At 44.8% G+C, this 16,686-nt stretch overlaps 1 protein-coding gene across 2 annotated transcripts in view; it reads right to left on the reverse strand.

The window, feature by feature from the left end:
• Window positions 1-13,931, reverse strand: part of MKLN1 (muskelin 1) — a 157,482-nt gene extending 143,551 nt beyond the window's left edge. Inside the window, exon 1 of one of the 2 annotated variants that reach the window (XM_014607487.3) lies at window positions 13,816-13,931. In XM_014607487.3, the coding sequence (XP_014462973.1) occupies window positions 13,816-13,916 (101 nt within the window). In that variant the 5' untranslated portion in view covers window positions 13,917-13,931. The remainder of the gene's footprint in view (window positions 1-13,815) is intronic. The other variant, XM_019487602.2, reaches the window with a different exon arrangement.
• Between the last annotated feature and the right edge of the window lie 2,755 nt (window positions 13,932-16,686).

Genomic DNA, 16,686 nt, shown 5'->3' on the forward strand with positions numbered 1-16,686 from the left:
TCCACCGAGTTAATCTGGTTCATAAACAGCCAGAGGGTACTGAGACCTTAAAGTATCAGATTTTCACAGTGTGTAAGTGGTGTTCTTTAAGATCTAATCCTTGAAAATGATGTCAGACTAACACACTAAATTGGGACCTGCCATATTGGATCACACAAGTGAATTTAAGTAGCCCATTCATCTCTAGCAGTGGCAATTCAGCGCGTGGAGGAGCCCAAAGGTGGCTCCAATTACCTGGCAGCTCAAAAGGTGGCTCCAGCCAGCCAGGCTCCAGTTTCAGGCAACACATGCTGCTGCCACATGTGCTGTCCTGCACTATTCAGGCACAGATTTTTTTGACACCAGGATCTCCCACTGTAAAAAACAAAAAAAACCCCACTGTGCTGCAAATTAGCAGTGCAGAGAACGCCTGTATGTGCAGCACGTGAGGTTTACAGTGCCATATACCACACCTGCGTGTTTGTCTGGATGTACCCATACAGATCATTATCAATATATTCATAATTCCAGACATAAAAAAGAAATATCGTTTTATGCAACAAATAATCATCAGTTTTAAAGCTTTCTATTCTTCAACACTATCTGGAATTTCAATTTCTCTGAACCGCTCTTTAGTTTTGTATACCTGTCTTTGCCTTTTCATTCAACTTCACTCAGCAGCCTTGACCTTAAAATCATTTGGACCTTCTGTAGTTCCTCTGCGTCTGCTTTCTCTTCAAATGGGGCAACCATGACTGAACTCTCCGTTCTAGGCAACAGCCGTCCGAGAAAAGTACATTGTGGAAATTCACATGGCTATGCATATTGCTCAGCCAAGGAGGTGGATGTGTAGGACAGCGGAGGCCCAACCCATACAATGGTGGAAGAAGAGTTAGCTAGGAAGAAGTCTAATGGAAGACTAGTATTTATTACCACTGGAGAAAATAAGTGAGGGACTATAAAACTCTTCAGAATAACTGACAGTTCCAGATGTCGGATTAGTAGTAGTCTTCATGTCTGAAAGGATGCAAACATTTCCTTGATATAATATTTAGATCAGTAAAGACACCCAACTCATTTCTGGGGAGGAAGTTATCTGCATAATAAGCATGTGCTCTCCAAGAACTGAAGAGAAGAATATGGATGGAGGGATACAGTCGGATATTTTGTGGCATGCCTTGAGAGGCAAATGGTTGTCAAAGGATCCACTTAGCTCCCCAGCTGGCTAAAGCCGAACACTGCAAGAGAAGCTGCTTGCGGAAAACTCTGACTTGGGGTCAGAGTGACAAACTGCATATTAAGGAGTAAGTGCAGGGCGAGACGACCATAATCTAGTTCTTCTGATTATTTTCCATGCATTTCTCTTTCAACATACACTCACTGTTTTTGTGACTCCTCTTATGTTACTATTCTTTTTACTTCTCCTCGCATCTTACTAATGCTCAGTGGCAAGTGGGATTTCAGAGCAAATGGCCATTCCAAGGCCATCACTCTTGCACAGGTGGCGACCAATTTTACATTTTTAAACATGCTGCCAAAAGCATGATTCTTCAGGCTGTTAAAAGACTTCTCTGCTAGAACTGGTAAGACCTGGAGATAGGTGGAGCTGAGGCGCACTGGACAAAGTAGGCCTGTTGATAAATCTCAGCTGGTTCTCAGTGGTCAACCAGCAAAGGATGCTGCCTTTAGAGGCTAAGAGACACCCCTGAAAGTGACAGCACCCCAGCTGTGTCACAGCTATTTGCTTCCTTTTTTTTCCCCCCCCTTAAGGCAAGGATTTTTGGGGATATTACAACTGGACCAGCTGTATGGCTGGGAGAGCTACTGGACAAGTTTTCAGGCATCAAAGTGCCCTTCCTCAGGCACCCAAGGAAAACATCCATGCGTGAAACTCCACAAGCACCCTGTGACATACCTACTTTTGGGGTGGGTTTCATGACAACAACATAGAAAGTGTCCCATCATATAAATCAAATGGAGCTGTGCCCTAGAATATGGAGTTTAGAGAGTCACAGAAAATGAGGACTGGAAGGGAACTCATGGAGTCATCTAATCCAACCCCCTGCTCAAAGCAGGACCATCCCTACCTACCTGGGTTTGTCTACCTGGGCCTTAAAAACCTCCAAGAATGGAGATCCTACAACCTCTCTAGGTAACCTGTTTCAGTGCTTCACCACCCTCCTACTGAACAAGTTTTTCATAATATCCAACCTAAGTTTCCCTTGCTGCAACTTAAGTCCAGCTCCTTGTTTATCTACCACCACTGAGGACAGTCCAGCTCCATCCTCTTTGCAACCACCCTGCAGGGAGTTGAAGGGCTGCTATCAAATCCCTTCTCAGTCTCCTTTTTTCCAGACTAAATAAGCCCATTTCCCTCAGCCTCTCCTCACAAGACATGTGCCCCAGCAGGCAGTTCTGGTTGCCCCATCTCATGAGAAAGCAAACAGATGGAGGGCATCCAAGGACGGACACTTAATGTCTAAAAGCTTGTCCAACAGCTCTCCCATCCATACAGCTGGTCCAATAATGATCTCATAAAAAATCCTTGCCTCTCATACGTTTCTTGGACCATCATGGGTACTACATACCAACCCTATTTTTTTTTTTTTTTTTTAATGATTTGACACATTTTGCCCCCTTTACTTCTTTTCTGGGTGACTTCTTAGCACTGAGCAACTACTTTCACTGAGCTAAAGACAACTATGCCCGGGTCATTCCTGTGTGGTTCCAGTCTGTTTGGAACACAGCACTGTTTGGCTAGTCTAAATTATTCCTTCCAAGCAGATCCTGCATTTAAATCAAGTAGCTTCTTCTGCAAGGTTTATTCACCTCCCTTTGAAATCCCTTGCAGTTGACACTGATTTCCATTTCAGAAGCATACAACGGTCCCATTGCATAAGCCCATTTAAGAACACAGTCAAGACAAATCTCTGCCTCAATAAGCTTACAGTCTAACACCCTGATTTTGCAGGCATGTGCTCAGCTTGAAAAGAATTTTAATCAACTTTTCACAAAAAAAGTGGAAATCATGGCAATCCACACTAAAAGATCTAATTTCTGTAAGAAACTGCTTTATTTTCCTGGAGTAGCCCATTTTAAGAAGTGCAGAAAGTCACCATTTTTGGAGAAGGCAAGTAGCTATAGCAAAGGCAGATGAAAATCTAGTCTAGTCTTCCTTGGCTAAATCAATGAGCAAGTAGATGGAAGATTAAATCAAGCAATATAAATTGTTAAGTGATACATTTAACGATGAGGTCGAAGTGTAATTTAGTGAAAACAAATCTTTGAACGAGGTAGGAACAGGTTAGTAGACAGCATTATAGCCTTTTAAGTAGACTGCTTGCAATTTTAACACAAAGAATTATTCTGTTCTTATCTTTTTTGGCTTTTAAGAGAACTTAGACTGCTTTGATTTAAGCTTCACCTTCCTAAGCACAAAAAGAAGTGATAAGACAGTTACTCCATGTGCCCCCACGGTGCTTTTTAGATGATTCATTGAAATGAACACGAGAAACAGCAATTCTCTCCAGCTTCTTCTATAGTCTAGGCTCCTGATAGTGTTTCGGGTACAACATGCAACTAACACCTACCCCTAAGGCTACTGGGTCCCCCAAAATAAACTGTAAACTCTTCAAGGGAATAAATCCTGCCTATCACTATGAAATAAATATAGCCTCAGATCCCTTAGGACTGTTCAGCCTATCCCCAGAATGGAAGCAATAAATTGCTGTGGACAGTCTAATTAGCTAAGCAGAGGCTACATTAATAAGCACAGAGCTGCACCTGGGCTAACAAGGTCCTGCTGCTTCCATTCACAGCCTAGCTCAGTTGTTGCTGGAGCACATTTGGCAAGCACACCAGAAGGGAGGCTGGCTCTGGGGCAGAACAGTGATGAGATCAAAATAGTTCAAGACCACTGTCCTATTGTCCTGGACCTATCCCAGACAGAGCTCAGATCGAGATGTGGCACAGACACAGCACCTGCAGCCTGCAAGAGCAACATCCTCCTGTTCAACAGCCACAGCTAGATACTCCCAACTGCTATTCAAAACATCTCAAGAGCAAATTCTTCCCTATCTGCACCTTAAGTAGTAAGCAGTACGGTTTCCTACCCTCTCCAATACCCTATGAGAATTACCACTCAGAAAGAAACAAAGAAATGAAGAATTTGCCTACATCATGACACCTCCTTCTCTTGATGGCCTACTGCAGTGGTGCTCAAACTCCTGCCCCCAGGGCCGCATCAGACATCTCTCCCTTTCCCCCACCACCAAATTTCCAAACACCTGGGGAGCCCTGCAGGCCAGATGACATGGACCCATATGCAGAGTCCAACTAGCTCCCGGGATCGAACCAACATGTGGGGTCACACCAGTGGAGTCAGGCCAGCTCATGGAATCAGGCCCCATGGCCACACATCTGACCCTGCAGCAACTGACCTATCAAAATTATTAAAATTCTCCTGGCCTCTCCAATTTTACCCAGTTGTTCTGGTGGAAGAGCTCATTTTTTCAATCCTAAATTGCCCTAAGTATTCATATATAGGAAAATAAAAATAGATACACATGCATGCTAGAAATAAGTTTCCAATTTTAATCTTCACCAAGATTTCCCAAGTCCCAAAGCCAAGTGATGAGAACAGGTTTTTAGTATGTCAAGTAAGAAAGAGTTTAAGAACTGCCTGAAGGGTAAAGAAACTGGGGAGAGGGGTCATTTAAGATTGAGAGCACTGCGTGGCTAAGCAATGGATTCACTTTTCAACAGATGTTAATACGGGGAAGATAGTCAAGAGATAAAGATTTGCTAGGAATCCAAAAGAAACCCCAAAACGTTGAAGGTGGATTGTGCACCTGCTACCGTGATCAAGTCCCGTCTTATTTTTCAGTGTGAGAATTAACTGTGTAGCCATTTCTCATGCAAACAATTAATATTAAAAGCTACTGTTCAATACTACTAACCAATTTATTTAGGAATAGCCAGTGTGTGCCTTTGTGTGGCTCCATATCCCCAAGATAGAAGAAAGTGTTTGGAAACAAGCAACTGAACTCCAAGAAAACAAAATTCCTTTTATTTTAGAGAAGAATTAAGTGCTGGAAAAAGCTGTTCAGAAGTAAAACAAAGGAAACCCATGCTTATATCAAGTAAATTATCCAAATTCAAGTGTGCTACTACTGAATGCGGTTTGTCCATTGGCACACGAAAGCAGAACAAATTCTGATGATTCAGCAAGTGAAATGCCAAGCGGGTTTAAAATGACATTATTTTTAAATAACATATTGCATATTTAATTTGAGATCACTTCTTAACTATAATCAATTAAATTTTTAAAAATCTTGTGCAATACATTTGCTACTGCTCTTGTAAGAAAAACTCAAATAAGCCAAGAGAAGTCACTGGCTAAAGCAGTGGTTCTCAACCTTTTTTGTACCGGGACCCATTTTTAAATATCGATGGCCAATCCCGAACTAGTGCCCTTCACTCTCAATCTGCTGCCACCCACACCCAGGCCCCAGCCCCCCAGCGTGTAGGGCAGGGGGCGAGTGTGTAAGGCAGGGGGGCCCAAGCAATCCCTTGGAGGCTGGAACAGACAAGCCACGGTTTCCCACGTTTTTCTCCTTTAAAAAAAAAAACCAAAAAAAAAAACCCCAAAAACGTATTTTTAAAGTTTGTCAATCCATTTTTTAAGTTTGTTCACAATCCTTATATTCTTGCAACCCACTTTTGGGTTATGACCCACAGGTTAAGAAATGCTGGGCTAGAGCGCCTGGAAGCAGTCTGAAGTCAAAAGCTAATTTAGTCATAGATATGTATGTCTCACGAGACAACAGAATTACACTAAGCGAGACATCACCTCACTGAACATAATCTGCACTTGAAAATAAAGTGATGCTGGAGTGACCTCTCCAGGGCACAAAAGCCTGGGTATTGTATACGGAAACAACAAGCTGCCCACACACCAGAGTCCCCCTCTCGGCCTTACTGGCTTAATCCAAAATCATGAAACTGAAGTCCACTCCATGATAGGGCAGACTGGGCTCTTTAACCCTGTTCGGCACCCAGTCTAAGAGCGAAGCCGCGACAGATGGACAAGTGGATGATCTCCTTTGCTCCAGCAGCTCAGCTGGCTCCTAAAGCTAGTTTATCACAGCCATAACCCATCCTTTACATTTCAGCTGAACCGTTTTCTTCGCATCAGTTTAGTCAGTTCAACAGCTAGCTCACTCGGGTTTGAGAAACTACCAGGAGCTGAACAATCAAGGAAGCTCTTCTTCATATCCATGAATAAAAAACTAGAAGAGACTGAAGTCTAAAATACTGAAAAGATAACTTAAACTGATTGTTTTGAGGCACAAACTGTAAAAAACTTCCTTTGCTTACCAGATCCATTTTCAATACAAAAGCAATGCTTCAAATTTGCATCCAGCATTTACTCTAGTTTTCTTAAGGAATAGGAAAGAAGGAAAGAGAGGAAAAAAAAAAAAAAAAGAAGAAGATTTTTTTTAGAATTTTAATTGGACTCAAGAGCAGCTTGATAGCTTCTTTGCTATTTTTACTCCCCACTTCCTAACATAACAGGATGTCAAAATTAAGAATTTGAGTAAGCGTGGGTTAATCTTTAAGTATATAATATTCCCAGTTAGCTCAAAGAATCACATTTCATGTGAAGGCTGTAACTGTTGAAAATATTTTTTTTCCCCTTATGAACTGCAAACAAAATTGAAATGGATGATATTTAAATCCAGCTTTGCTTGCTGATTTAAACTACAATTACTTGTCACTGTCACTGATTTTTGCAGACCTTGGTTGCAGGTTTCCAGCAGCTCTCACATCAAAGTAATCTCTACTCATCTTCATTATCCAATAAATTGGTAAAAAGACTTGAACTAACAATTTAAAAAAATTTGAATTAATATCTTCAGCACAGAAATCAAAATTTCCTTATAAACTGCTCAGGCTCTTGACCCTAGATATAATCTTTGAGACAGATTTAAAAGTTGTAGGTGCCCTGTTAAATACAACAGAAAGTCTAGGAGAAAGTGAGAAGAACAAGCTACAGGAACTGATAGACTGCAAGATCACAGAACTGGCAAACAACTCAAAGGCTGTAGTCATCTGTATATGACACAGGAAAAAGAAAACAGTCATTAGATACAAGAGGCACAGCAGTAAAGCATGCAGGGCATCTCGCTATGAATCTGGGGGTGTTCACATCTTATACCGGGACCACTACGAGTTGACTGATCTGCCCAAAGCTGGCTATTTAGACTGGGGCATCAACGTTGAGTACATCACTGGCCATATAGTATCCCTTGCACATTGGTGTACCCTAACCATACCAGCCTGATGACAACTCCTCTAAGTTCAGGTGGACCTGTCACCTCTGGCAGCAAGAGTTGATGGAAAAGTTATTCAAGAAGGCAATTAAGAGGATAAGCTACTTTGAAACTTAAGTAATATGAATGAAAAATACACTACACATCTTACTAAGAAATTAGGACTATATACCTGATCTAAAGTTTTGTGACCACCAGTGGAGCAACAGTTCTTAGATTCAGGAACACAGCTGGATGTCAGCATAGAGAAATCATCATACAGGATGTTGAAATTTGCACTGCGCACAAAGAGAATTCTTGTTTTCTTTTCTTTAAACACAGCAGCATTTAAATTTAACAAATGAATGTGTTTTCAGATGGTCCTGATAGACTGCGATCTGATGACGACATTGCTCTTGAAGCCCCAATAGAAATCAGCCTGCACCTAATTAATGAACTGGAATTGCACCACAAAAATGTATTTAGGAATAGCCAGTGTGTGCCTTTGTGTGGCTCTATATCCCCAAGACTGAAGAAAATGTTTGGGAACAAGCAACTGAACTCCAAGAAAACAAGAGAGATCTTACAGAAATTTTCCATTAACAAGTTTTAACTGAAGGCTGAATCTAGAACCAGACAAAAGCTGCCATTACCAACAAAACATACTTCCAAATTCCTTCTTTTTATTTCTGCCATTTCATGTGGAAGATACAGACCCCCATGCTGGCTCTAAAACGAGTTGTCTTGCATTATTTGCACACAACAGCTGGAAGAGTGTGGAAGTAACACAATATGGTACAGCTAAATACAGAATGCTGTCATCTGGCCAAACCAGAGTCAATCAAAGCAGGTTGTTAGCACTCATCTGGTTTGAGTAAAATATTGTCACTGATTAGAGTGTGGGGAAAAAAGAAAGTAAATGTACCCAATATTTAAGGGCAAAATAAAAGACAGTAGCAGACACCAGCTAGATAGAGGACTATTGCCAGACTCATCTTTAGCTGACAGAGTTCTGCTTCGGAAAGATTAAAAAAACCCTCTGTTCATACAGCATTACCCTGCCTTCTTCCTTGTCCCACCTTCTTTTAAGGAAGAGAAGAGAGAATGTAATGGTAAACCCTTTGGTTGTACCCCAAGCTTTGGTTGTACCACATTCACCTGGTATCTTTCTTTAGAAAAATCTGTTGTTTTATTAAACAAAGAAAACCTGGCAGATCTAACCTATTTGAACTTCACTAAGGCACTCGATATGTTGCCATACTGGAAATAGGTTCAACTAAAGATTTGAGGGATTAGCAGAAGAACTGAGAAGAGCACAAGAAGCTGGCTAAGCAGGAGATAAAAACTGGTTTGTGTTGAAAGGGGAATTTAAAAATCTGGCTCAAGAGCAGTTACTAGTGAAGTTTAACTACTAGTCTCCGGACTGATTTTCTTTTCATTAAGTATTTAGTGAGAACATTTGTTGATGATGATACACAACGAGGAAGTCTCATGAATAGAAAGAACAGTATGACCTCAAAAACAGATGGAACAGATATCATAGCAACAACAAAAATGCAAGGCCATTCAGTTGACAGCTAATACGAATCCCTGCTATGAGCTAATCATTTGGAAACAACCAGAGGAGAAAGACCCGAGCGCACCAGTCCATCACAAGATCCTGGGCTGTCAATGTGATACAGCCATGAGAAAGGTACACGAATCCCAAGTGGGTACCAAGCAAGACATTTCTAGTATAGAATGGGAAGTATTCATCTCTTGTACACAGCATTTCAGAAGAGGTCTTGTCACTAGAGGCATGTGCAATTTGGGTCATGTTAAAAAAAAAAAAAAAAAATGAATTCAAGCCAGAACAAGTACAGAGAAGGGATACCAAGATGAGAGGATGAGAGGAGCAGGCAACCTGCCTTAAGAGACCAACATGGTCTTCACCCCATCAAAATAAAAGTCAAGAGGAGATACAATTGTTCTCAATAAATTCGCTGAGGACTAAAGAGAAAGGGAAGACCTATCTAAAATAAATGACAATGTCTCTGCAAAAACTAACACAAAAACAGATTAGGAACAGGTTAGAATGGGAATTAAAAGGTTTCTCATTATCTCAGAAGTGAAGTTCTGGATCAGTGTATCAACAGAAATGGTAGGGACATGAAATATGTTTTTAGATGAGCTTGTTTAGTTAATTAAAATAATATGGCACATAACTGCATGCAAATGGTACTCAACCCCAACGGTCCTTCCAGACCCACGTTCATCCACATGTAGTATGTATGGTGCCATTCCGCTAGCCTGAATGCTATTTATAGTGCTTATCACAACGGGGCTTGATCTTTAATTGGAGTCTCCAAATACCAGTGTAGTCCAAGTGTATAATTCTGGAAAATATATACCTTTTTCACATTTCAGTAAGGATTTTTACACACACCATGTGATGCAGAAGGCAGGGTACATTTGCATCTTTAAGGACGAACTAAATCAGAGATGTACAGCATAAACTTTTGTAAGTAGAGAGCTTTCTATTATAAAGTGAATCTTGAGTTTTACTTTATATCTTTCATGAAACTTCTAAGGAGAGGATTTTCCATTTTTATCACCAAAATAGATCTTAGGCGTGAAAGACTCAATTAAAGGATGTTAGCACATGAGAAAGCCCTTTGTTCCCAGGGCTTGAGCCTGCCAACTCTTTGGTAATGCCAGTTTATGTTGGCCCAGGGAACAAGAGATGAAAGTCCAATCCAAGGCATCTTTTACCTTATAAATATCTATTTACCTTGGATATCTATCTATATATATCTAGATATATCTCTCAAGCAATTTAAGAACCACAAAATCACAACTAAGCTTTGACAGTGAAGCTGTTACAGGCTAGAAAAAGACAACCCTACTAGCAGATGACATCAAATGAACATAATCAAAATCAGTCCCTTTTCTACCGTTTATATACACATAAGTGCAACTGTACTTTAAGGGATGTTGTACTTAGTAGCCATGTTGTCTGATACAACAAGAAGTGCAAAACTCTAGGACTCTTGGTTCAGAGATGATACCTTTTATTAAACCAACTAAGAAATTGCAAAAAAGAAAAATAATTTTTGTGCAATTTTTAATTGGTCTAATAAAGGTATCATCACTGCACCTTAGGTAAGTTTTCAGAATTTAATGCTAAACTCAGCTTGGTGCTAGCAAAGGCCATTACAATGCAGTGATAGTTGTGATATGTTATGCAAAATTATGATTTTTTTATTTAGCGTATGTTGTTTAAGCACATGGTTTAAGCTATCTTCAGGCCATGTTATCACCAATGTGAAGAGCTTGAAGACCACCATGTAGCCTTGTAAATGGACCCAAGTCAACAGTCTGAGACATGGTTTGAACTTGTCCACAAGGGCATTTATATTCACTGACCTGAATATTGTTAGCTATATTTGACTGTTGAGAAATTTAGGAAGTGTTTAAGATGCAGGAAATGTCCTGCAGCTGACTGGGAAATACTCTACCAATACAACTACAGCTAAAACCATTTTTAAAAATGGGTCAAAACTCAGATTCAAGAATAGCCAATACATTAGTAAATCTCACCTCAACCAGTGCATCTAAGTGTGAGGGGACAGGGACGGGAAGAAGAGGGGAAGGAGCAGGGAGATCCAAGCTGATCTCAATAGGCTTGCAAGATGGGCAGATGAAAACTTGATGGCATTCAATATGGAGAAATGCAAGATGCTCCTCCTCAGGAATAAAAAGCTGCATCACACTCATAGGCTCCACAATGCTACACTCGCTAGCATCATGACTGGAAGAGGCTTGGGGGTCATGATTGACCACAAGATGAACATGAGCTATCGATGCAATACCACATCTGGCACAATGAACAAAACTCTGGCTTACATCTACCAATGCACCTCAAGCAAGACCCAGGATGTCATCCTCCCACTGTACTTGGCCTTGGTGAGGCTGCAGCTGGAGTACTGCATCCAATTTCAGGCTCCACAATTTAGGAAGGATACAGAGAAGCTTGAAAGAGTTCAGGGGAGAGCCACGCGCATGATCAGAGAGCAAGAGAACAGACTGCGAGCAATGGGACTTCAGCCTGGAGAAGCGCAGGCTCAAGGGTGACTTGGTGGCAGCCTATAAGTACATCAGGGGTGTGCATCAGGATCTTGGGGAACGCCTGTTCACCAGAGCACCCCAGGGAATGACAAGGTCCAATGGTCACAAACTCCTGCAAGACCATTTTAGGCTGGACATAAGGAAAAACTGCTTTACTGTCCAAGCCCCCACAGCCTGGAACAAACTCCCCGCAGAGGTGGTGCAAGCACCTGCTCTGGCCACTGTCAAGAAACATTTGGACATTTTTCTTGCTGGGATCCTTTGGGCAGGGGGCTGGACCGGATGATCTTATGAGATCCCTTCCAGCCCTAATGTCTATGAAATCTATGAGAGAGGGAATGTGTTTTTGCTCACTTAAGGCAATTATCTAAAGCACTATTTGACAGTACAATTCAAGGAGAAAGGATGGGGGGGGGGGGGGGGGGGGGGGGGGGGGAAATCTTAGTCCCTACTAATATTTGTCTAGCAACAACAGAGCTGTGGCAGGCACCGATCTGCTCGCAGCTGACGTGGCCCAAGGTCAATCCTGGTGAAACAGCAGACAGTATTGATTCCCGCTATTAACACTGGCACACTCTTCCCAGCTACATTCAAATAATTCAGTTTTCCTAGTCAGGTAAAACTGAACCATGTTTTAACCATGGTTTGCAGCAATATTTCAGGAAAACATTTTTTTTTTCCTTTTGTCAATACTGGAGACCAAGCCCATTTTTAACAATAGTAAATATCCCATAAGTATCAATCATCTCCACACCAAGAGGATCCACCTACACGTCTGCTTCAAGGGAGGCAAAACAAATCAGCCTGGAGCAAAGGGACAAGACTTCCTCTTTCCTTTTCCAGGTGCGTTTCATATTTAAGCTCTCTCAAACACAGCAGTAGGGAAGCAGTTAGTAGGAAGCAAAGTGACAGCTCCTTAACACAAGGATCACTCAGGCCAAACCTGATTTCCAAGGTGTTTATCAAAGATCTGGAAGAAAGTACATATATTACGGTAGCAACTTTGTCAGAAGGTCAGCAAGGTGAAAACTAACTCAAACAACGGGTCGCTAATACAGAGAAAGCTCAACGAAACACACATTTTAATACGGTCAGCAAGAGGTCAGACACCTACAAACAGCAGCCACATTTACAAGGGGGCCGTGTCCTGGAAAGCGGGGACTCGGGACAGCCTCCAGGATAACCAGCTGAACACAAGGTACTGATCAGCAGGGATCCTGGTTTTCTCTGATTAAGGGAAAAAAAAAATTTTATTTTATATCTATATAGATATATAAATAAAATAAAAATTGTGAAGATATATATATTTATTTACATCTCCACAATTTTCAGATTAAAAAAGTAACCCAAAATCCACATGTGTGTGCAATTAAACCAAAACACTACTGGAGATAGAGATTCATTTTAAAAAAAATCACTCCAAAATGTGGATTTTGGGTTACTTTTTTTTTTTTTTTTTAAATCTGAAAAATTGGGGATTTTTTTTTGGTAAAAGTCAGAGAAATCCAGGATCCCTGCTGATGAGAGGCTGAGGCAAAAAAGGACTAATGGTCTCTTTGGATGGGAAAGAGAGAGAAGCTATTACTTCTGCACGCAGCGGCAATGAGATCAATACTGAACTACACACAACATTTTCTCTCTTCCCTGAAACACTGTGAAAAACCAAACAAGTTTTCAAGACGGGGGCAAGAACCATTCAAGGTCTTTCCCAGCAAAGTGGCTCTGCCAGACACGAGGGCCGCGGCTCCCAAACCCTGACAGACTGCGTGCCGCCAATTTAAAACTGATACAACCTTAAGGACCACCAGCAAATTGCTGTCATATAATTGTAACAAATCTGTTGTCATATAATTATAATAAATGTGTCAACTGGTAGCCGGGTCCTGTGAAGGGCCCAGGGTCGGAAAGGTCAACCCAGCGGTGGCTAATAGGATGTTCCTGAGGTCTTGGCCGTGTCCATCTGGTTTCTTACCAGCAAACCCCCCAAAAAAAACCAAACTGTGAGAGCCGACGTGCCCCCAAGTCCGAACAGGAGAGGACCATGGGCCTTGCGGACGGGGCTGGTTGGGGCACACGTGGGCTTTCCTGCCCGTTGACCCGGCAACGCAACGCAACGCGCGCACAGCGCCACACACCACACCAACTAGGCCCAGTCCCCGCTGGAGCGCGGGGCCGCAGTGACGTCACTGCCGTGACATCATCACCCCCGCCGTGACATCGCGGCCCCCCCAGGCGCCGGGCGGGGGCCGAGCGCGGGGCCGGGACCAGCCCCAAGGCCCTGCAGGGGGGGAGCGCGGCCCGGCACCCGGGCCGGGCCGGGCCGGGCCGGGCCGGGGCGGGGTGAGGTGAGGTGAAGTGAGGTGAGGTGAGGGGCCAGGCCGGGGCCGAGGCGAGGCGGGGCGGGGTCCGCACTCACTCGGGCAGGTAGGTGGAGGAGAAGCTGCTCCAGCGGTGCAGGGCGTAGGACAGCACCCGGCCCGCCGCCCCGCACCCGGCCCCCGCCGCCGCCGCCGCCATCTTGTCCGCGCCGCAGCGCCGGGGGGAGGGGACGGGAGGGGGAGGGGGCTCTTAAAGGGGCCGCGGCCGGGGAGTCTCTCTCACACACACACGAGAGACACGGCTACAGACACACACGGGGATAGGACAAGTTGACAGACACACCACAGACAGACACAACAGTCACACACACGCAGAGGACAGTCAGACACACACACACACACACAGGACAGGACAGTTAGACACACACAGACACGACAGTCAGACACCCCCCACACCCCCACAGACAGACACAACAGTCAGACACGCACGCAGACAGGACAGTCTCACACACACACACACACACCAGTCAGACACACCCCACAGACAGGCACACACACACACAGAGGACAGTCAGACAGACGCACACCTCCAGTCGCACACACACACAGAGGACAGTCGCACACACACACCAGTCAGACACACCCCACAGACACACACACCCCACAGACACACACACACACACACAGAAGACAGTCACACACCAGTCAGACACACCCCACAGACACACAAAAAGAGGACAGTCAGACACACACACACACACACACCAGTCAGACACCCCCCCCCCACACACACACACAGAGGACAGTCACACACCAGTCAGACACACCCCACAGACACACACACCCCACAGACACACACACACACACAGAGGACAGTCACACACCAGTCAGACACACCCCACAGACTCACAAAAAGAGCACAGTCAGACACACACACACACACCAGTCAGACACCCCCCCCCCACACACACACACACAGAGGACAGTCACACACCAGTCAGACACACCCCACAGACACACAGAAAGAGGACAGTCAGACACACACACACACACCAGTCAGACACACACACACACAGGACAGTCAGACACACACACCCACCACAGACGCAGACACTCACCACAAACAAACACACAAGCACACACACATGCACAGAGGACAGGACCTTCGGATGGACACCCAACACACGCCGCACACACCCAGGCAGGCGGGACCGTGCGAGGGACAGACCCTCCCGACCCCCCACACACGCAGGCGGATGGGGCAGTTGCCCCCCCCCGCCCCCCCGGGCTCTGCCAGCGCCTGGTTTCGGGTGCGATCCCCATCACTGGGCAGCACCGGGGCTCCCGAGGCATCTAGTCCAGCCCCAAATCGGAGGCAGGTTCGGAGGCCTCCAGCCCGGCCTGCTCGGGTCCCTTGCGTGGGGCCAGGTCAGCGCCAGGAGGGGGCTGCTCCGGAGGCCCAGGCCACGGCAGCCCCGTGCGACAGAGCTGCACACGCACGGCCTTTCCCCAGACGCGATGCAGCGCACCATGTGCCCTCGTGACACCTCCGGGGAAACCGGACAGATGCCAGGCCCCCGAGCAAAGTCCTACAAGAGAAACAGACGGGATGGAGACACACAGACACCGACGGGAGCGCCCTGTTCACAGCCCGCACCATGCCGGCGCTCCAGGGAAATGGACACAACACCCTCCAAAGGCACACGACGGGCAGCTGGACACAACGGTTCGATCCAGGCCCGATTCCTTCAAGATTTGCATCAAAACAGTTGTCTGTTTTTGTCCTCAGCTGCTTTTCTTCTGTTCATTGTTTGTCCGCTGCTACTTAATACAGTGATTCTCAACCAGGCTGTTGGGCAGGATCCTTTTGCAGTCACATAGCTGGTCCAATAAAAGATACCACCCACAAAGGTCCTCACTTCTCACACAACTGAGCTATGCTCCTCGCTAGACATGGACACTTCATTGTGGCATCCGGGTGGTGCCAGGACAAGGATGGAGCGGAAATCCTGTCTGCCTTGGAGAGCCTGACAGGGACAGCCTGGCTCAGACCTGGTCTGGCCCCTGCTCTGTGGTCTGATTGCATGTCAGCCGAAAGCTCAGCTGACCTGCCCAGCCCAGGGCAGGAAGGAGCAGATGAACAAGTAAAACCATTGAAAGAGCCTTCCCCATCCCCAGGATCGCTCCTCCTCCTCCTCGTCCACTGCTGATTCACAGCTGCTATGGAGCATGGTGCCCTTTCTCTCGCTTTTCGGACGTGCGGGATGGAAAGACTAGCCAGACCATCCTGTTCATCTGTCATTAGCCTGTGCATCATTCTCCCCCATGCTGCAGCTTGAAACCAGCTGTTTTCACTCTTTGGGCGTGTATTTGTACAGCGCCTAGCACCTGGGAGCCCTGGCTCGTGATTGTGGCTTTTCGACACAGCAGTAATAAAAGTAAATAATTACATTTTTACGAGTTGCACACAAGGGACCTCCCACCACTTCCCTTGGGAGTCTACGGAGTGATTTACTCCTGTTGCTAGTAATGCAGATAAATCTTTGCCTTTTTGGGCTGAGAGCATCGGCTTATTTTCTGGACGGAGATAATAGCTCCGTTCGATCATCTCACAAGGCAGCATCGGTAGTGGAGACAAAGTTGAAAGAGTGATCGTAAGGATTTACAGCCAGATGCATTTCCCTGGCAGGGTGATATTCAGCCTGCTCTTTCCCTGTCCTGATCGCAGCCCTTCCTCTGCTCACTTATATCAAATTCTGTCTTTCCACTCCTGTTTTCACCAGCCTTGCTCAGGTCAGTGCATGTTTTCCTCTAGGTTTATTTGTCTTTTTCTCTGCTTTTCTTTCATTCTCTCCAGTTTTCGGTATCTTTCTGGAAACACGCTGCCCTGCATTGAGTGCATTGTGTCGGGTACAATCACACCACACAGCCTTTCACAAAAGATTTTTTTTGCTTCCCTTCTCTTTAAT

This window comes from Alligator mississippiensis, chromosome 4 (assembly GCF_030867095.1).
Source record: "Alligator mississippiensis isolate rAllMis1 chromosome 4, rAllMis1, whole genome shotgun sequence".
Lineage (NCBI taxonomy): Eukaryota > Metazoa > Chordata > Crocodylia > Alligatoridae > Alligator > Alligator mississippiensis.